This window comes from Schistocerca gregaria, chromosome 4 (assembly GCF_023897955.1).
Source record: "Schistocerca gregaria isolate iqSchGreg1 chromosome 4, iqSchGreg1.2, whole genome shotgun sequence".
Classification (NCBI taxonomy): Eukaryota; Metazoa; Arthropoda; class Insecta; order Orthoptera; family Acrididae; genus Schistocerca; species Schistocerca gregaria.
In genome coordinates, this window is record NC_064923.1 from 573,107,268 (window position 1) to 573,129,486 (window position 22,219).

Below are 22,219 nucleotides of genomic sequence, written 5' to 3' on the forward strand. Positions count from 1 at the left end.
GTCTGTCGGGGAGCCTCGTTCGAAATGTGGAGGCAGCCTTGCCTGCAGTTGTGAGCTCGCAGGCTGCAGTCATCTGTAAGTTGTGGTTCACGTCGACATCAACGACGTCTATCGCACGAGTTCTGAGGCCATTTTCAGTTCATACAGGCTGCTGGCGGAAGTGACGGAGGCGGCTGGCCTCACGCATGGGGTGCAAGCGGAGCTCCCAATTTGCAGCATTGTTCCAGAGTTGATCAGGATCCTTTGGTGTGAAGCAGAGTGGAAGGTCTCAACCCATGTCTTCGTCGACTCTATGACGTTCTTGGTTGCAGATTTATAGACCTGCGTTTTGGGATGGGAACTGTAGGACCCCCCTTGATATGTTAGGGTTGCACTACACTACGGAAGCAGTTACCTGGCTAGCAGAGTATTTGTGGAGTGTACATCGGTGTTTTTTAGGCTACGCAGTGATTTGGAAGTACTTTGATGAACACTCGCCAGTCGATAAGCAGATAGGGACATCAGATTGCGCTCAGAGTAAAGACACTTCGACTGTCAGAATGTTATCAGTAAGTGGTCGAAGTAATCGCAACAGAGTTCCCGAATTTATTGCCCTTCTGGAAAGTTATCACGCTCAAATTATTCTTGGGACCAAGAGCTGGATAAAACACGAAGTAGAAAGCTCTGACGTATTTAGTGAGTCATGGAACGTATATCGGAAGGGCATATTACTCACCGGAGGAGAAGGAAATGTTCGCAGCATTGGACAAAAATATTGTCTCTATTGAGGTTGAAACTGAGTGTGACAATGAAGTTATCTATTCACGTATAAAAGGTGAAACAAAGTTGATTTGTTGAAACTTTTTACCGGTCACCGCACTCCGCTGTGACAGTTCTAGTGTCATTCAAAGAAAGTCTACGGTCAGTAGTGGGTAAATACTCAGATCATGCAATACTGGTTGGAGGCGACGTTAACCTATCGAATATAGACTAGTAGGTCTATGGATTCACTGCAGGGGGTACAGACAGACAGTGTTGCGTAGTACTTTCGAACACGTTTCACGAAAACTGTCTTGAGCAGCTAGTTCGGCAGCACACATGCAATGGAAATATCTTAGATCTTGTAGTTACAAAAACGGGCCAGACTTTATCGATGTCGTCGATATAGAGGCAGGGATTCGTGATCATGATGTCATCGTAACGATTGTGGTTACGGAAGTTAAGAATTCAGTCAAGAAGACAAGGAGATTGTTTCGGTTAGAAAGAGCGGATAAACAGTTGTTAGCATCGCACTTAAGTAATGATCTGCAATCATATGATGGGCATAGAGGAATTTGGGGCAAAGTTTAAACAGATAGTAAATCATTCTCAGGACAAGTGTATGCCCAGTACGTGGATTAAGGACGGTAAAGATGCCGAGGAAGCAAAGGCTGTTGCGGTCTCGGTTCAAAAGACTACGCGCAAATGATGACAGGCAAATATTAGTAGACATTCGTGCGCCTGTGGAAAGATCTATGAGTGAAGCATACAACTATTGCCGTCATACCTTGGCAGAAGATATGGCCGAGAACCCGTTATAATTCTGGTCCCATGTAAAATCGCTAAGCGGGTCTAAGATTTCCATTTAGTCACTCATTGACCAGTCTGGAGTGATAGGTGAAGATAGCAAAACGAAAGCCAAAATTTTAAATTACGCGTTTAAGGAACTGTTGACGCAGGAGAATAGAACAAACATACCGCCGTTTGATCATCGCACAGAGTCCCGTTTGGGCGGCTTAGTAATAAGCATCCCTGGTGTAGAATAACAGTTGAAAGAGTTGAAAGCAACCAAGTCGCCAGGTCCGATGTAAACCCAATTCGGTTTTATAAAGAGTACTCTACGGCATTGTCCCCTTACTTAGCTTGCATTTGTTACTAATCTCTTGCCCAGCACTTAGTTCCAAACGACTAGAAAAAAGTGCAGTTGGCTCCTGTGTATAAGACAGAAAACAATAGCGCTTCTATCACACTTATGTGGGGGACTCCCGGCGATATACTTATCTCTGATGGACGCTAGCATTCGTGGAGAACATACTCGGTTCTATTACATAAGAAGTCTTCGACGCGCAAAGTCACGGACCACTGTTTTTAACAAACGTTTGCTGCAGAATTCTAGAACATATTCTGAGTTCAAATATAATAAATTTTGTGGGGACAGAAAAGCTTATATCCACGAATAGCACGTTTTTAGGAAGCAACGCTTGTGTGAAATTTATCTTGCCCGTTTCTCACACGATATACTGCGAACTATGGATGAAGGGCATCAGGTAGATTTCTTACTTCTAGTTTTTTCAAAAAGCTTTGACACGATATCCCACTGCAGATTGTTAACGAAGGTATGAGCAAACGCAACAGGTTCACAGATATGTGAGCAGCTTGAAGGCTTTTTATGTAATAGAACCGAGTATGTTCTCCTCGACTGTTAGCGTCCATCAGAGACAAGTATATCGTCGGGAGTCCCCCAGAGAAGTGTGGTAGAACCGCTATTGTTTTCTGTATTCATCAATGATCAGGCGGACCGGGTAGGCAGCGGTCTGCGGTTGTGTGCTGATGATGCTGTGGTGTACGGGAAGCAGTCAGAGATGGGTGCCTTTAGGATAGTACAAGATGACCTGACAAATTTGAATTGGTGTGATGAATCGCAGCTGGCTCTGAACGTAGACAAACGTAAGTTAATGCGGATGGATAGGAAAAACAAATCCATAATGTTCTGATACAGCGTTAGTGCCGTCCGCTGGTGGCCGAGCGGTTCTAGGCGCTTCAGTCTGAAACCGCGCGACTGCTACGGTCGCAGGTTCGAATCCTGCCACGGGCATGGATGTGTGTGATGTCCTTAGCTTAGTTAGGTTTAAGTAGTTCTAAGTTCTAGGGGACTGAGGACCTCAGATGTTAAGTCCCATAGTGCTTAGAGCCATTTGAACCATTTTTGAACCAGCGTTAGTAGTATCCTGCTTGACACAGTCACGTCCTTTAATTATCTTGGTGTAACGCTGCAAATCGATATAAAACGAAACGAGCATGTGAGGACTGTGATAGGGAAGGCGAGTAGTCAACTTCTGTTTATTGGTAGGATTTTAGGAAAAGTGTGGTTCGTCTGTATAGGAAGCCTCAAATAGGTGCCTGGTGCGATCTGTTCTTGAGTACTGCTCGAGTGTTTGGTCGGATTTAAGAGTGACATCGAAGCAGTTCGAACACGGGCTGCTCGATATGTTACTGTATGTTCGAACAACACTAAGGTATTCATGAAATGCTTCGGGAACTCATATGGGAATCCCTGGAGGCAAAGCGGCGTTCACTTCGAGGACCATACTGAAAAAATTTAAAGAACCGGCGTTCGAAGCTGACCGCAGAACGATCCTAATGCCGCCAACATACATTTCGCCTAAGGACCACGAGACTAAGATGCAAAAAATTAGGGCTCATACGGAAGGCATATAGATAGTAGTTTTTCCCTCGGGAGTGTAACAGGAAAGGAAAAGAGTAATAGTGGTACAAGGTACCCTCCGCCACGACCGTACGGTGGCTTACGGATTATGTATGTAGACGCAGATGTAGAAAGGTAGCTGTTAGAAGCTTCGGCCTTAAACGGAAAACGGTTCTTATTGTTGACTAATATACAAGCGACTGAAATATTTAGCACCTACATTTTTAAATTACGTTAAGGGCTTAGTGCGTTAGGAGAAAGGTTTATTTGGGTAAGAGCTCAGTTTCACAGATCGTGTACATATTTTACTGATACAAACTAACATTGTGGTATTGGAATGAACTTGCCTCTATATGTTCTCTTTTAGTAATTCTAGAGAATCTTTGACCTGATTAAATTTACTAAAACTAAAAATTAAAAGAGGCAGCACATATGTTATTGCAGCTGTAGAATCGCATCACACAGATTGTTGTATGTAAAAGAAAATAAAGTTTTTAGGAATTTGCTTTTCACATAATGGTAAGATCACAGATGTCATTTACACAGAAGAAAGAAAAAATTGTCGCTGACTAAAACTGTATGACAGACATTTCTTGAGTAGCTTGACTATATACGAAAATGAGATTTCCTAACACAAATCTGTTTAAGGCAGTTTATCAAAGGAAGCTAATCTCAGCAGGAGGTATAATTTCGTGAGTATAAAACTATTGCCAAGATTTTATTTATATCTCAAGTGAAATGTTTCATTGGTCTCATGAAATGTTGTAATGCTGAATACAGTTAAAATAACTTCTACTCCCGCTTATCAACTCATTGTTAGGCTGTATTACAGGAAGTAGGATTTTGGAATTAAAAGCAGTCTGTACTACACAGACATCGTTTAAGTACTACGTACCGTAGTCAGCGGCTCGTGGTCTTGCGGTAGCGTTCTCGCTTCCCGCGCACGGGGTCCCGGCGGGGTCAGGGATTTTGTCTGTCTCGAGATGACTGGGTGTTGTGTGTCTTTCATCATCATTTCCTCCTCATTCGCTCGCAAGTCGCCGTAGTGGCGTTAAAGAACTTGTGGAGCGGCGGCAGAACCGCCCCGCGAAGGGTCTCCCGGCCACCAGTGCCATACGCTCATTATTATTATCGTCAGGTACAGTCTGTTCGCATTCGCTGATAGACTGTCACGTTGTAAGGATAACCTTTAATAACTCCATTTAATATATTACGAAGCATATTGAGCTACGGAGAACGGTTTCTGTGAATGTTCATTGACATGTGTGGCAAGGTGCACAGTGGGCCAGTGGAACTTTACACGATTCCAGGTTCGTGTTTCATAGACCACATGCAGGGTGTTACAAAAAGATACGGCCAAACTTTCAGGAAAATTCCTCGCACACAAAGAAAGAAAATATGTTATGTGGACGTGTGTCCGGAAACGCTTACTTTACATGTTGGAGATCATTTTATTACTTCTCTTCAAATCACATTAATCATGGAATGGAAACACACAGCAACAGAACGTACCAGCGTGACTTTAACACTTTGTTACAGGAAATGTTCAAAATGTCCTCCGTTAGCGAGGATACATGCATCCACCCTCCGTCGCATGGAATCCCTGATGCGCTGATGCAGCCCTGCAGAATGGCGTATTGTATCACAGTCGTCCACAAAACGAGCACGAAGAGTCTCTATATTTGGTACCGGGGTTGCGTAGACAAGAGCTTTCAAATGCCCCCATAAATGAAAGTCAAGAGGGTTGACGTCAGGAGAGCGTGGAGGCCGTGGAATTGGTCCGCCTCTACCAATCCATCGGTCACCGAATCTGTTGTTGAGAAGCGAACGAACACTTCGACTGAAATGTGCAGGAGCTCCATCGTGCATGAACCACATGTTGTGTCGTACTTGTAAAGGCACATGTTCTAGCAGCACAGGTAGAGTATCCCGTATGAAATCATGGCGGTGAATCGAGGAAGTACAGTACATACTGACGAAACTAAAATGAGCTCTAACATGGAAATTAAGCGTTTCCAGACACATGTCCACATAACATCTTTTGTTTCTTTGTGTGTGAGGCAGAGGCATGTTTCCTGAAAGTTTAGCCGTACCTTTTTGTAACACCCTGTATAATGTAATATGCATAACAATCTCATCTACTCAATTTCGGCAAATAAAGGAAATTTTGTTATTGTAATGTTTGTAGCCCGTCTATTCTCACGTAAAACTTTCCTTTAATATCCAATAAACATAATTTTAACGCAGAGGTAACGGTCACTCCTTTGCATTGTGAATGACTAAATTAATAAATTCGACTTCAATCGAAATTAACGATTTATAAAACATCAGACGAATTAAAAGCCATGCTTTCATTGTAGGGAATAAATAGTTTGATGCTTTGATAGTGACATCGCAAACTACATTTTAAATTGAAACTGTTTAACATGAAAGCCTCAGGATTTTGCATGTGGCAGATTTGATTTTGACAAAAAAATGGTTCAAATAGCTCTGAGCACTATGGGACTTCTAAGGTCATCAGTCCCCTAGAACTTAGAACTACTTAAACCTAACTAACCTAAGGACAGCACACACATCCATGCCCGAGGCAGGATTCGAACCTGCGACCGTAGCGGTCGCGCGGCTCCAGACTGTAGCGCCTAGAACCGCTCGGCCACTCCGGCCGGCTTTGATTTTGACAACACTGGTGTCTGGCATATTTAAGTCTTCATATTTGGTCAGTGGTATTACCGGTTTATATTTGGAAATATAAAATAAACGTATTATGGGAAGTGTTTCTTTTATATTATTTATTGTCAGCAAGACAAAGAAGCGATAGACACGTAACTCTAGAAAATATAACGAGCTAAAAAAATGACAGAAGTCCTGGATCTTTCGATCTATGTATTTACATTCACAGCAGTTCGGAAGAATGGTGAAAAACTGTTGTTAAAGTTCCGAAGTAATTGTTCCTTTTGAGGGTACAGGTTTAAAAAGCGCCTAAGGGATTGTCACTGCTGCGTCCGTTAAACTGTGTTCTAAACTGTTTGCGTCCAAAAGGTGCGAATAAATCCATATTTGCTAGTGGCTCTGAGCACTATGGGACTTAACTTCTGAGGTCATCGGTCCCCTAGAACTTAGAACTACTTAAATCTAACTAACCTAAGTACATCACACACATCCATGCCCGAGGCAGGATTCGAACCTGCGACCGTAGCGGTCATGCGGTTCCAGACTGTAGCGCCTAGAACCGCACGGCCACTCCGGCCGGCATATTTGCTAGTGAAACGATGTTTGTAAATAATAGTCATTTGTAATAACCGGAGTGTAATAATTATTTTTAAGAGGAAGTTAAATGTTTCATACCACCTCTTCACCCATTACTAACGTGTCCAACTTTTATTCCCGAAGTACCCATCTGTTTACACAATCTTGCGACAGCGACAGCAGACAACAGGGAGAGGCTTTCCATTAACGCATCCCACCAAACTCTCCAGTAGCAGCCTCCCTACTCTACACAATTACGTATTGTTGCCGAGTTTGAGAAATGATGGTTAACGTAGTGAAAAGCTTCAATCATTACTAGCATATACCACAGATGATGCAAAAACTTCGATTCGACCGGAAAGTAAAATGGGGCCGACATCGGTGTCCTTAGGTAATATCAGCGTAGGTACTGACTTTGCGGAGGTCTAGCAGGGCGGGTGCCCACGGCATTGCCGTCGCTGCGCCGAAGTATGACGAGCAGGATGGCAATCACGGTGGCCGCGGCGACGGCGCTCGCCACACACAGCAGCAGCCTCCAGTGGGACTCTCCGGGGCTGCCCAGCCACGGACACAGCGCGCCTGCAACACGAAAAACAGCTGCTGCAACCGTTTGCCCTGGACAGCGATAACGCAAAGGTGTACACCAGTCAGAGGCGTAGCATGTGCACCAGCAGGGGGCCCGCATCCACACCATGTGTTTTTATTTCAGGAAATATTAATCGTTGCCAGTTTTCAAGTGAAGATAATAACACTGTTTAGGGTTATGTGAGCATGACTACGCACTATTTATAAAGTAGAGGAGACCGGGGTTAGTTGGCATAAAGGACTAGTTGGCAGACAGCTTCTATTTCCTGCCCCCATGGAGCTAGAGCACTGTCATAGTGCTACTGTTAAAGCCCTGAATAAGGGTTTTAGCTAGAGTGGAGTGTTTGTAAAGGTACACCATGCAGGAAGGACCCCTATTCTATCGTTTTTTCCGACTTGCGAGTAAATTTTTTGATTGTATATATATGTTGTGGTGAACCTGTAGATCGAATTGAGACTCTGCTGTGACGGTTTTAGAAATACTGATCAACTACGATTGCATGCAGGAATCATAATCTTTAGTTTTTGGTGTATGGGATTGAGTGGATCCATTTTGTTTTTAACATTCCTTGGGACTTATTCACATAGTTATTAGTCGAGCAAAATATTACTGCATCTGGGTGTAAGGGCGCTTCGGTCGGCTTATGTGTTCAGTTGTGCAATTGATGCCCATCAGAATGTGTTCTGGTGTTCTAATGACCAGACAGCTTGCTCGTGAAGCTATTCAGACTATCAGTGTGGAAGGAAACTTTTGATTACCGTAACATCACCATGTGTTTCCGATAACAGCTGCAGGAGTGGTGAGTACGTCTGGGATCAGTTGGCACAGCTACACCGACAGGTCACATCAAACAAGATCAACAAGGAATGCCTCACACTCCCCACGTTCTCATAATAATTCTGAATACATTTAAATGACTTTGTTTTGGTGAAGTATCACGCCTGTTAGTGCTCTAGCGACGAAACTGATGACAACGAGACTCGAGTGTCCGCCATGATCAAAGAGATAAAAAACTAGAGATGGCCAGATGAAGATGATTCAGTTTGGTACAACGAATGTAAAAGTGTGCTACAATTTAGCCCAACAATTCAAATAAACGGACGCCCAACGTCTGCATTGATTGTTCGATCTAAAAATGGAACTAATTCTATTTGAATAACTACACATAACTACAACAACAACAACAAGTTATTTTTCTTGAAGAGATCGTCGTTTGTTCATACATTTCGGCTAAAAATTTTAGTAGTATTTATATGTGCTCACTTAATGTTTCTTAACGCGGCGTTTCTGTTTTGAAGAATATATTCTTCGAAAAGGAGATTTCCCTAAGTTTCGATAAAATAAAATGATGAACTTCCAAAATTTCTGTGTTCTGCCCACCTATCCCTATCCGTATCATGTTATGCCAATTCACTCCGAGGGATATGTACACTAACGCTGCACCCAGCACTACAAGCTTTTAGGGAAAGCGTTTTGAGGTTACCTAAATACGTATTTAGTTAAGAGATCCTCATGGTTTTGTAGACAAAACGTTAAGCTGTTCTCCGCATTCCCCACAATCTTTCCAGGTATTACACAAAAAATAGAAGAAAATCAAAAACTAAAATCTATACCAACTAAACCCGGCCTAGATCGATGACATAAAATTGTGCGTAAGTTCGAAATGCTAACATTCGAATTTTCTGGCGAATTCGCTTACCTAATTATGTCCCAATGTGCGTTTGTGTACAATAAGTTACTGCGCCCTGACAAGGATGTACCGTCACAATTCATGGTGGAATGTTTATACTAATACCGAAATCGGAAGGGAGTTCAGCGCCCATCAATTTCGACCGCTCACGATGCTCACTACTGACTACAAAATCTTTTTGGCGGCCAGGTATAAGACTGTAATATCCAAGACACTACCCCCAAGACCAGACATATCTAGAGGTCAGGAGCAACATCCACTCTATCCTAGGTGAACATCGTGACTTCATAGCCCTAGTGGAAGCAAGTCGCATGCGCGCGGCATTCATATCATTGGACTTTGATCACGCCTTTGACAGGATCAACCATGATTTCCTTCACACCAGGCGGCACCTGGTGATACCTCAGGGTTTCATTACCGTCCTTATGCGCCTCCTTCGCAACTCCCCTTCGACGGTGCGAGTCAATGACAGGCAGGAAGGCATGGTGTCTGTTTACAGCTCAGTTAGGCAAGAATGTCCATTGTCAGTGGTGCTGTTTGCAATAGCGCTCGAAACACTGGAGTAGACGCAATCTTACAGGCGTTCAGCTCCGTGCGAGTTCCTTCGTTGGGCATATGCAGATGACCTGATGATACTCGTCTGAACGGAGAACGAAATACGTCAGGTGGTTGCCCTTCTTACTACATACGGCGTGAGGGCTGATGGCAGGGTCAACACGAATGTACCCACGATTATGCACATCGGACCGTGCGTGGACGCTCTGCGAAGTCCGTTTACGATGGTGGACATGACGCGATGCTTAGCGGTTTTGGTCACCCGATCGCTACGGCAATCAGTGGCGGCGAGTTACCGGCGACTGCTCCAGCACGCCCGACTGCACATAGGCAACAGTTCGCTCTGACCCCACGTCTAGTTCCAAACAATGGAATATACTAATGTTCATTTTACCTCACGACTGCCACAACTGTCACAGGTGGTACCAGTACCAAATGGTATAGCTGATAGCTTAATGGCGGCCTTTGGACATTGTGTCAACCAAGGGTTTCCGTTTAAGGTCAAATACGAGACTTTAATTTTTCCACACCATTCTGGAGGACCCTACTTCACGAATGTGGGGAACAAAGCTCTCGCTCTATACCTCCGAGCGATGGTACGGACCTGGAACCTCGGCAGCACGCCATGTCGTCGGCGATCCTGGACGTTCTTCTTCCCCCGTCCTTTGAATTGCCAGTGGCGGTGGGCATTATATCTCCTGCCTTGTCCCAATTCGCTCGATTCTTTGTTGATTTTAGTTATATTCAGTTACAAATACCTTCCGCAAGGATCCCCACCATCCATAAGACACATCGCTACTTGAGGCTTCATCAACCCAACATTGTTGTCGAACTTAAATACCCAACGTGCGATTGGAGACTGATTTGGCGATCTGTGCTTACGCCTCTGTTCACCATGGCGGCGAGACGTCTTGGTATACTTCTTTCAACGGCAAGATAGCCATACGCCTATGGTTGTACGCCACGCTCGATTCTCCACTCCGTCTTACACGTGGAATGCTGGAAACCTACGAACACTGTCTGCGGTGATGTGAGACGAAGGACATTTGGCGGCTGACGCAATGCATCGTGGCACTCCTCCAACGCACCGACGACTCCGCGTCGGTGACGAATGCTTTATTCTTCCCGGACGCGCTCTTCTTCCCCTAACAGAAAATGTCCGCAATCGGCTGGACTGCCGGACACGCGTCGCACTAAGTGCTATCGCGGACTGTGATATCGGGCGCGCCCGCATCTCGTTGTCGTGCGGTAGCGTTCACGCCCGGGTTCGATTCCCGGCGGAGTCAGAGATTTTCTCTGCCTCGTGATGGCTGAGTGTTGTGTGATGTCCTTAGGTTAGTTAGGTTTAAGTAGTTCTAAGTTCTAGGGGACTGATGACAATAGGTGTTAAGTCCCATAGTGCTCAGAACCACTTGATGTCGGGCGTGAGTTATTGGTCCTATATACTAGAACAACATGAGATGATCCGATATAACTCGAAATACAAAACGTGCCTTGCGAACTTTCTGGGCAGCATGTTTCATGAGCTCCGGGAGAGTGGGGGGTCCCACGTCTGCGCAGTTTCAAAGACTAGGATATTCCCCGCCCCCCCCCCCCCCCACCCCTTGAGAAGTGACTTTCTTTTCTTTTCGGATGTGGCTGGGGGCTTTTTCCAGGGCTCGCGTACTGCTTCGTTTCAGTTGTTATTCTACAAGAAAGAACTGTTGTTTTCCTTCCCATTGTTTTTTTTTTTTTTTTTTTTTTTTTTTTTTTTTTTTTTTCCATCAGTCTACTGACTGGTTTGATGCGGCCCGCCACGAATTCGTTTCCTGTGCTAACCTCTTCATCTCAGAGTAGCACTTGCAACCTATGTCCTCAATTATTTGCTTGACGTATCCCAATCTCTGTTTTCCTCTTAGGTTTTGCCCTCTACAGTTCCCTCTAGTACCATGGAAGTCATTCCCTCATGTCTTAGCAGATGTCCTATCATCCTGTCCCTTCTCCTTATCTGTGTTTTCCACATATTCCTTTCCTCTCCGATTCTGCGTAGAACCTCCTCATGCCTTACCTTATCAGTCCACCTAATTTTCAACATTCGTCTATAGCACCACATCTCAAATGCTTCGATTCTCTTCTGTTCCAGTTTTCCCACAGTCCATGTTTCACTACCACACAATGCTGTACTCCAGACGTACATCCACAGAAATTTCATCTTCAAATTAAGGCCGGTATTTGATATTAGTAGACTTCTCTTGGCCAGAAGTGCCTTTTTTGCCATAGCGAGTCTGCTTTTGATGTCTTCCTTGCTCCGTCCGTCATTGGTTATTTTACTGCCTAGGTAGCAGAATTCCTTAACTTCATTGACTTCGTGACCATCAATCCTGATGTTAAGTTTCTCGCTGTTCTCATTTCTACTACTTCTCATTACCTTCGTCTTTCTCTGATTAACTCTCAAACCATACTGTGTACTCATTAGACTGTTCATTCCGTTCAGCAGATCATTTAATTCTTCTTCACTTTCACTCAGGATAGCAATGTCATCAGCGAATCGTATCATTGATATCCTTTCACCTTGTATTTTAATTACACTCCTGAACCTTTCTTTTATTTCCATCATTGCTTCCTCGATGTACAGATTGAAGAGTAGGGGCGAAAGGCTACAGCCTTGTCTTACACCCTTCTTAATACAAGCACTTCGTTCTTGATCGTCCACTCTTATTATTCCCTCTTGGTTTTTGTACATATTGTATATGACCCGTCTCTCCCTATAGCTTACCCCTACTTTTTGCAGTATCTCGAATAGCTTGCACCATTTTATATTGTCGAACGCTTTTTCCAGGTCGACAAATCCTATGAACGTGTCTTGATTTTTCTTTAGCCTTGCTTCCATTATTAGCCGTAACGTCAGAATTGCCTCTCTTGTGCCTTTACTTTTCCTAAAGCCAAACTGATCGTCACCTAGCGCATTCTCAATTTTCTTTTCCATTCTTCTGTATATTACTCTTGTAAGCAGCTTCGATGCATGAGCTGTTAAGCTGATTGTGCGATAATACTCGCACTTGTCAGCTCTTGCCGTCTTCGGAATTGTGTGGATGATGCTTTTCCGAAAGTCAGATGGTATGTCGCCAGACTCATATATTCTACACACCAACGTGAATAGTCGTTTTGTTGCCACTTCCCCTAATGATTTTAGAAATTCTGATGGAATGTTATCTATCCCTTCTGCCTTATGTGACCCTAAGTCCTCCAAAGCTCTTTTAAATTCCGATTCTAATACTGGATCCCCTATCTCTTCTAAATCGACTCCTGTTTCTTCTTCTATCACATCAGACAAATCTTCACCCTCATAGAGGCTTTCAATGTATTCTTTCCACCTATCTGCTCTCTCCTCTGCATTTAACAGTGGAATTCCCGTTGCACTCTTAATGTTACCACCGTTGCTTTTAATGTCACCAAAGGTTGTTTTGACTTTCCTGTATGCTGAGTCTGTCCTTCCGGCAATCATATCTTTTTCGATGTCTTCACATTTTTCCTGCAGCCATTTCGTCTTAGCTTCCCTGCACTTCCTATTTATTTCATTCCTCAGCGTCTTGTATTTCTGTATTCCTGATTTTTCCGGAACATGTTTGTACTCTCTCCTTTCATCATTCAACTGAAGTATTTCTTCTGTTACCCATGGTTTCTTCGCAGCTACCTTCTTTGTACCTATGTTTCCCTTCCCAACTTCTGTGATGGAACTTTTTAGAGATGTCCATTCCTCTTCAACTGTGCTACCTACTGCGCTGTTCCTTATTGCTGTATCTATAGCGTTAGAGAACTTCAAACGTATCTCGTCATTCCTTAGAACTTCCATATCCCACTTCTTTGCGTATTGATCCTTCCTGACTAATGTCTTGAACTTCAGCCTACTCTTCATCACTACTATATTGTGATCTGAGTCTATATCTGCTCCTGGGTACGTCTTACAATCCAGTATCTGGTTTCGGAATCTCTGTCTGACCATGATGTAATCTAATTGAAATCTTCCTGTATCTCCCGGCCTTTTCCAAGTATACCTCCTCCTCTTGTGATGCTTGAACAGAGTATTCGCTATTACTAGCTGAAACTTGTTACAGAACTCAATTAGTCTTTCTCCTCTTTCATTCCTTGTCCCAAGCTCATATTCTCCTGTAACCTTTTCTTCTACTCCTTCCCCTACAACTGCGTTCCAGTCGCCCATGACTATTAGATTTTCGTTCCCCTTTACATACTGCATTACCCTTTCAATATCCTCATACACTTTCTCTATCTGTTCATCTTCAGCTTGCGACGTCGGCATGTATACCTGAACTATCGTTGTCGGTGTTGGTCTGCTGTCGATTCTGGTCACTGAACTGTTCACAGTAACACACCCTCTGCCCTACCTTCCTATTCATAACGAATCCTACACCTGTTATACCATTTTCTGCTGCTGTTGATGTTACCCGATACTCATCCGACCAGAAATCCTTGTCTTCCTTCCACTTCACTTCACTGACCCCTACTATATCTAGATCGAGCCTTTGCATTTCCCTTTTCAGATTTTCTAGTTTCCCTACTACGTTCAAGCTTCTGACATTCCACGCCCCGACTCGTAGAACGTTTCCTTTCGTTGATTATTCAATCTTTTTCTCATGGGGGACTATTCCGGAATCTTTTGCCAATGGAGAGACCATCATGACATTTCTGCAACTACAGGCCACATGTCCTGCGGATACACGTTACGTGTCTTTAAGGCAGTGGTTTCCATTGTCTTCTGCATCCTCATGTCGTTGATCATTGCTGATTCTTCCGCCTTTAGGAGCATTTTCCCACCCTAGGACAAGAGAGTGCCCTGAACCTCTACTCTATCCGCTCCTCCGCCCTCTTTGACAAGGCCGTTGGCAGAATGATGCTGACTTCTTATGCCGGAAGTCTTCGGCCGCCAATGCTGATTATTTATCAAAATTTAGGCAGTGGCGGGGTTCGAACCCGGGACCGAAGACGTAATGATTATGAATTAAAGACGCTACCCCTAGACCACGGGTACTTTTCCAGTTGATAGAAACAACTTAAATAAAGATACAATGTTTCCTCCCTCTACCTCTCCCTTATCCTGTGAGGAGACGGGGACACCGTTGTTAGGTCACTGAGCACGACTCCTGCCCACTCAGTCTCCCGACCCATAAAAAAAAAGAATGGGGTAGCGTCGTGAAAAAAAAAAAAGAAGTTGGTGGAGCACAGTCCCGCGAAAGCTAAAGGTCCCGAGTTCGAGTCTCAGTACCTAGAAATGTAAATAAAACAAAAGAATGCATTAGAAATTCTACTTCATTAAATAATATTTTATATATTACAAACTCTCACAGTCGTTTAATTTACATGTTCTATCGCAGTATTGTCTTCTGTATATTATTACTAAACTGTGCTACAATATTTTCGACAAAGACTATTTTCTGTACTATACATTGTTAAAGCAATTGCATTATGAGATAAGACAGTTGTCCGACTGGTACTGATGTATGGGGCTGAAACAAGTACACTGAGCTAGAAGATATAGAGAAAATATATGACCTTGGCAAACGAGCTATTAAGAAAAATCTTTGGAGCAGTGATAGAAAAAGGAATTTTTAGAAGAAAGAAAAACACAGATCCACGCGCTGTTTAGTGAACTAGACGTGATAGCTGAAATAAAGAGCGGAAGAATTAAATGTCCGGGACATCTATTGAGGTGAGAAAAAAGGACGCTGAAAGATGTGCTAGAAGGGAAGCCATAACGGACGAGACCACCTTGTACACCATAACTGAGGTGGAGGAATGGAGACCCTGGAATGCCACGAGATCATGTCCAGCGACAGAGACCAACGAAGGAAGTTAAAAGTTGAGGCAATGATCTGCTGTCGGTTCGGCTGAGCAACTTGGTAAATAAGTGAGAATGTAGTGGTAACAAATTTCGCCTAAAATCGGTGTTAATATATCCTCGCATCAAGTTACGTAAGCCACGGAACGAAGGAATCGGATTAGCAGAATATGATTACTCTCAAAATCTGGCAGCTATTCATTTTAATGTTAACGATAATGTAACTCACATATGGGTTCACACACTGTGTGCCTTTACAGTATGTTTGCCCGCCGCATTTCAACGCATTTATGTAAGATATCATCATTAACGAATTTAGATTCACAAGTATGTACGTCCTCTCCCGCCGAAAGTCGCAGTGTTAGGTTTCCACTTTTCAGTATTGAGCACAACTAAAAGCCTTTTCTAACCGGTGAATCGCGACTTTTTACTATTGTATCTCGCAATTTTTCTTTTCTATCCAGACGTCTAAATTTTGCAAGTTAGTAATACGAAGCGGCCGGCCAGTGTGACCGAGTGGTTCTAGGCGCTTCAGACTGGAACCGCACGACCATTTTGTAATACGAAGCATTTTAATGCCACTATTCCCATTTAGGGGAAACAATGGTAAGAACAAGCTGTTTACTCGGTCAAATGCTCAAATGGCTCTGAACACTATGGGACTTAACTTCTGAAGTCATCAGTCCCCTAGAACTTAGAACTAGTTAAAGCTAACTAACCTAAGGACGTCACACACATCCATGCCCGAGGCAGGATTCGAAGATGAAGAACACGAGAGCCGTCGTTTGTCAACACGCGGGGTCAGTTATAGGGATACAGGAGGGGAGTTTATTGAGGGTAACGATAACTTAGTATGTATGTTTCTGAAATAAAATGTCTTACAGCAATAGTCGCTTTATTTTATAGCCACATCTCATATATCACCACGACAGGAGCGGACTCTATTCGAAGAGAATATAAACCCCGCACATGCCAGCCTCGTCAGGACAGTAAAAGACAGGCACTAGTAGAAACCACGCCTCAGAAGAGAGCGAGAGCACTACTATAGCCGTTATTAGTGATTCACAAAATGTGTGACAAACTTGCATGAACGTTGTATATAGTGAAGGACACTGACTGTTTGCATGTTGCCCACCGCTTTCCACAACTCGTTATAAATCCAAAGTTAAATATTGTCAGTCTTCTTTATTGTAATAAAAACTATTAATGTGATTTGCTTGAATTATTGTATACCTATCCTAGAAAGCAGCTTGCTTTTAGGCACCCTATAAGAGACGAGTAGGCAGGATCTCACAATAACGCTCTGTGTGAGTTTTCCATTGATGGAAAACAGTGCTCGAATTCTTGCTCTGTGAACTCGTTGATGGTGCTTACTGCTTTTTCTTTCACTGCTTTAACGGATTGAAATCTTATTCCTTCTAATACATGTATGACCTTGGGGAGTCGATAAGTCACAAGGTGCTAATTCAGTCGAATAAGGAGGGTAGCCTAATAGACAAAGCCTTATGAGCCGGTGTGTTGTCTGGATGCAGAACCCATGACAAGTTCTTCCGCAATTCGGGCCCTTCTTTTCCTTATTTTCTCACGGAGTTCAGCAAAAACCTCATCGTACTAATGCTGACTGATACTCTGACCTAAATAAGCCCAATGAAGATACACAGTTCCATAAATATCGAAAAAAAAACACTCATCATCGCTTTGAATTCAAAATTGATCATTCGAGGTTTTTTTGATTTTGTTGAAGTCGGGACCGTTCACTGCATGGATTGGCGCTTAATTTCTGGAAGAAAGGTAGACGGGATTGAATACCGAAAACCTAAATCTGGATGACCGGACGCGGATTTGAACCGTTGTCCTCTCGAATGCGAGTCCAGTGTGCTAACGGCAGCGCCACCTCGATAGGTTTGGTTTATGTATCATAAGTGAAAAACCAAGAATCGTCACATATAATCATTTCTCCCAAAAAAATTAAGACCATTTTCAAAGACATTCAAAGTGTGAGTACAAATATTTTGAGATCTTCTTTTTTTTTCGATCGTGAGAATTTTTGGCAACAGTTTCGTACACACTTTTCTCATGTTAAACTGGTTATATAAAATTTGCCTTACGCATTCTTCGTCAATTCCTACAGTTTCAGCAATCGATCGAATACTCAACCGACGGTCGATCGAATCAGTTTACTTAGTTTTACGATGTTTTCATCCGTTTTTGATGTTGAAGGGCCTCCCAGGCGTGAATCATCTTCAACGTATTCTTGGCAATCTTGAAACGCTTGAGCCACTCAGAAACTCGAGTACATGATAAACAAACTTTGCCATATACTTCTTTCAGTAAAAGAAACGTTTCATTCGCAGTTTTTCGAAGTTTCATGCGAAACTTCATGGCAGTTCGTTACTCTGTTGTTACACTTAGCATTTTTCATGTGAAACAAAATAACAGCTCTTACACAAACGAACGCCACGGCTACACTAATTTGTCTACAGACAAAAGAGAAGCCAAATTCGTATGAGAAGACTTCACAGTTCGAGGTCGTTCGTCTTGCCGCATGAGTCCTTAGCTGTGACAGCAACAGTCCCGTTATTTTATAGTCACACCTCGTATTCAAATTTCGTTTCCTGTTATGCCTTACACCACTTGAGGAGAACCGTTTTTTGAACTTCCGTAAAACTATATATTTGAAGGTGTACAGTTCGTTAGAATGAAATTGCAATTAAATCAATACAATGAAATTAATACCCTTAGCTGCATACGGGCGGTGATATGAGTCAACGGGGACAGCTGAAAATGTGCTCGCCGACCAGGACTCGAACCCAGGTTCTCCTGTTTAGATGGCAGACACTCTAACCAGCTGAGCCACCGAGGACACAGAGGACAGTGCGACTGCAGAGACTTATCTCTGGCAGGCCTCCCGTGAGACCCACATTCCCAACTTATTGTCTCCCACTATATTCGTAGCGCCGGTCCCCATTACAATCATTACTCGCGGCTTCACCGATTCCCGTTAGAGTTCGAGCAATGTTTGTGCATCCGCACAGAAGATGGTCAAATGGCCGGTGAGCCTCAACTATATGTATCAAGACATGTCTGAAAGAACAGATACCATCTTCATATATATATATATATATAGTTAAGGCTCACCGGCCATTTGACCATCTTCTGTGCGGATGCACAAAGAGTGCCCGAACTCTAACGAGAATCGGTAAAGCCGCGAGTAATGATTGCAATGGGGACCGGCGCTACGAATATAGTGGGAGACAATAAGTTGGGAATGTGGGTCTCACGGGAGGCGTTGCAGAGATGAGCCCCTGCAGTCGCATTATCTTCTGTGTCCTCGGTGGCTCAGATGGATAGTGCGTCTGCCATGTAAGCAGGAGATCCGGGGTTCGAGTCCCAGTCGGGGCGGACATTTTCAACTTTCCCCGTTGATGCGTATCACCGCCTGTACGCAGCTAAGGGTCTTCATTTCATTGTACTGATTTAACTGTAATTCCGTAAAACTCTGCGGAATTCAACAGGATGAGACGTTGTTCGCGGCTAAATGTTCATTAAAACCGAATGCAGTGCAACCTGAATGCCTTTGGATGCCTCTGTTTCAGGGAACGTCACTTGCCGATGCTCTTCAGTCTTTTGGAACAACGACCGATTTTTTTTAGACGAAACGATTTCGGTCGACCATCGTGAAACGAGTTATTGCTCAGCTAGTTCTGAGTAACGGATGCTGGAAAAGGAACTTGCTTGTCGCTTTTACTGGAAGAATGTACAAACCTGTAGCTGTTAAATATCTTACGACATTGTCTTAAAGGGACACAAATATTCCTTTCGTGTTTTGTATAAGTTCACCCAGAATATTCTGCCAGTAACAAGTAACTGCGAAGAAAGCGTGTCAACAAAATAGTACAATGTGAACAGACATTCCACAACCAAATTTAGCACGGCTAGAAGATGTTCAATATACAGTTCGCATGGGCTCGTAGAGCAGTGTATAGTTGTCTTCATTTGATTAACCTCTGTGTCATTACACTACTTTACATTAATACTTGTTCCATAGATCACGAATGCGACAATTCGTAATGATGTGGAGCGTGTCAGTTTAACGTAAGTTTTCTTTACGCGATATAATTTATTTATTTATTTATTTACAGTTACTACTGCATATCTAAAAATTCATCTATTGAGTAGAAGGAATTGTCATTCAGAAACTCTTTTAATTTGTTTTTAAATGCTGGTTGGCTATCTGTCAGATTTTTAATGCTATTTGGCAAATGACCAAAGACTTTTGTGGCAGCATAATTCACCTCTTGCTGCGCCAAAGTCAGATTTAACGCAGAATAGTGAAGATCGTCCTTTCTTCTAGTGTTACAGCTCTGCATTTCGCTATTATTTTTGAACTAGGATGGGTTATTAATAACAAATGTCATAAGCGAATGTATGTATTGCGAAGGTACTGTGAATATCCCGAGATCCTTAAATAAATGTCTGCAAGGTGATCTTGGGTGGGCTGCAGTTATTATTCTGACTGCACGCTTTTGTGCAATGAATGCTTTTTCTCTTAATGATGAATTACCCTAAAATATATGCCCCCCTCCTTAGCTGGGTGATAATGTGCTCGCCTCCCATGCAAGCGGGCCCGGGTTCGATTCCCGGCTGGGTTGGAGATTTTCTCTGTTTGGAGACTGGGTGTTGTGTTGTCCTCATCATCATTTCATCCTCACCACCGGCGCGCAAGTCGCTCAGTGTGGGGTCGTCTGAAATAAGACTTTCACCTGGCGGCACAACTTCCCCAGTTAGGGCCTCCCAGCAACGATGCCGCATGCTCATTTCCATTTACCCTCAAATATGATGCCATATGAAAGCAGTGAATTAAAATATGCATAGTAGGCTAATATGTTTAAGTAGGCTGATATGTTTATCACCAAAATTTGCAATAACCCTAATAGCGTGAGTGGATGAACCTAATCGTTTCAGCAGATGATCAATGCGTTAATTCCTATTCAATTTCTCACCAATGCACAAAACCAAACATTTTGAATATTCTGCCCTAGCAACAGACTTCCGTTCTAAGTCTATATTTACAATGGTGTTATTCCATTTACCGTACAGAATTGTACATAGGCCTACTGTGTTTTATTAAAATTTAGTGAGAGTCAATTTGCCAGAGAACCACTTAATAATTTTCTGTAAGATACTATTTACATTTTTGTCACCTGATTCTTGTTTGTTAACAAAAAGAAATAGCTTCGCATCTTCATAGAGTGGCAAGTCTTTAATGCATATTAACAACAATAAGGGATCCAAGACTGAACCCTGTGGGACATTGCTTGATACCTCACCATTTAGAGGATTCTGCTGATTTTTACAGACTATCTGTACTGTTAATTTCAATCTTCTGCAATCTTCCAGTTAAATATGAATGCTCTGTCTCACTGATACCACAATACTTACACTCACCTAGAAGAGTTTCATGATTCATACAGCCAATAGCCTTTCAGAGATCACAAAGCGTTCAGTAATGTTCAGTTATTCAGACCATTTAATATTTTTGACCAGTGAAAGCATATATAGCGTTTCCTGTTGAAAACCCTTTCTGAAAACCAAATTGACGTTTTGTTAGTACATCGTTTTTGTAAATATGTTATGCTACTCTTGAATACATTACTTTCTCAAGAATTTTAGATAAAGCTGTCAGAAGTGAGATTGTCAGTAGTTGTTAGCATCAGACCTATCCCCTTTTTTATGCAGTGGTTTAACGAAAGTGTATTTCAATATATATGGAAAAATGCTCTGTTTAAGTGAGCTACTAGAAATGTGGCTGAGAATCCTAATTATCTGTTGGGAACAAGCTTTTAGTACTCTGTTGGAAATGCCATCAATTCCATGCGAGCTTTTACTTTTGAGTGAGTTTATTATTTTCCTAATTTCAGTAGGAAAGGTTGGTTGAATTTCAGTTTTATCAAATTGCCTAGGTATTGCCTCGCTGATGTACTGGCTTGCATTTTCTAATGAATAACTGGATCCTATTTTCTCTATGACACTTACAAAATGATTATTACAAATGTTTTCTGCTTCCGACTTTTTATTAACAAACTTTTCATTGAGTTTGATAGACATACAGTATTCCTGTGCTCTCGCTTGCCCTATTTCATTTTCAATTCCAAATTGTTTTAATTTTATTATCAGAGATGCTAATCTCAGGCATAATGCACGTACTTCTGGAATTTCTGATAACTTTTCATAATACAGTGCACTAGTTTTTATAATGCTCCACTGTTTCTAGATCATTACTCCTTCTACCTATGAGAAACATTTCCCTTTTTTTACAAGATATTTTTATCCCTTTAGTAAGCCATGCTTTTTAGGGGTTTCTTACAGTAATATTTCACTGTTTAGGGAAACTGTTTTCAAGCACACTCACAAAGCTATCATGAAATAGGTTGAATTTTAAATTAGCATCAGGTTCCCTGTACATCTCAATACATTCTAACTGTCAGAAGTTTTCCCTAAAATTTGCGATTGTTAAATCGTTAATTGAATGCACTATTTTGAAGGACTGTTTTCACTGCTGTATGGAACTATGTCATATACTGTCACTGTCTCTGCATCATGATCAGACGAACCATTCCCAACAGGAAAAGTTTTTATCTGATTAAATTTATATTGGTGCATAAAAAATTATTCTAACAGTGTGCTGCTTTCCTGTACCACTTGAGCAGGAAAATCAATAACTGACGTCAAATTGAAAGCAATAAAACAATACTTCAGGGCCAAGCTTTCTATGGAACTCCTTCAGAAAATTTACATTGAAATCCCCATAAACTATAATTTTCTTCCCTATGTCTGACAGATAGCACAACTAAGAATCCAAGTTTT

The 22,219-nt window shown here is 42.5% G+C and overlaps 1 protein-coding gene across 1 annotated transcript in view; it reads right to left on the bottom strand.

Annotated features, from left to right (window-relative positions):
* Positions 1 to 22,219, bottom strand: part of LOC126267163 (peptidoglycan-recognition protein SA-like) — a 193,785-nt gene that overhangs the window by 21,759 nt on the left and 149,807 nt on the right. The window contains exon 2 of the mRNA XM_049972117.1: positions 7,103 to 7,267. Coding sequence (XP_049828074.1) covers positions 7,103 to 7,267 — 165 coding nt within the window. The remainder of the gene's footprint in view (positions 1 to 7,102; positions 7,268 to 22,219) is intronic.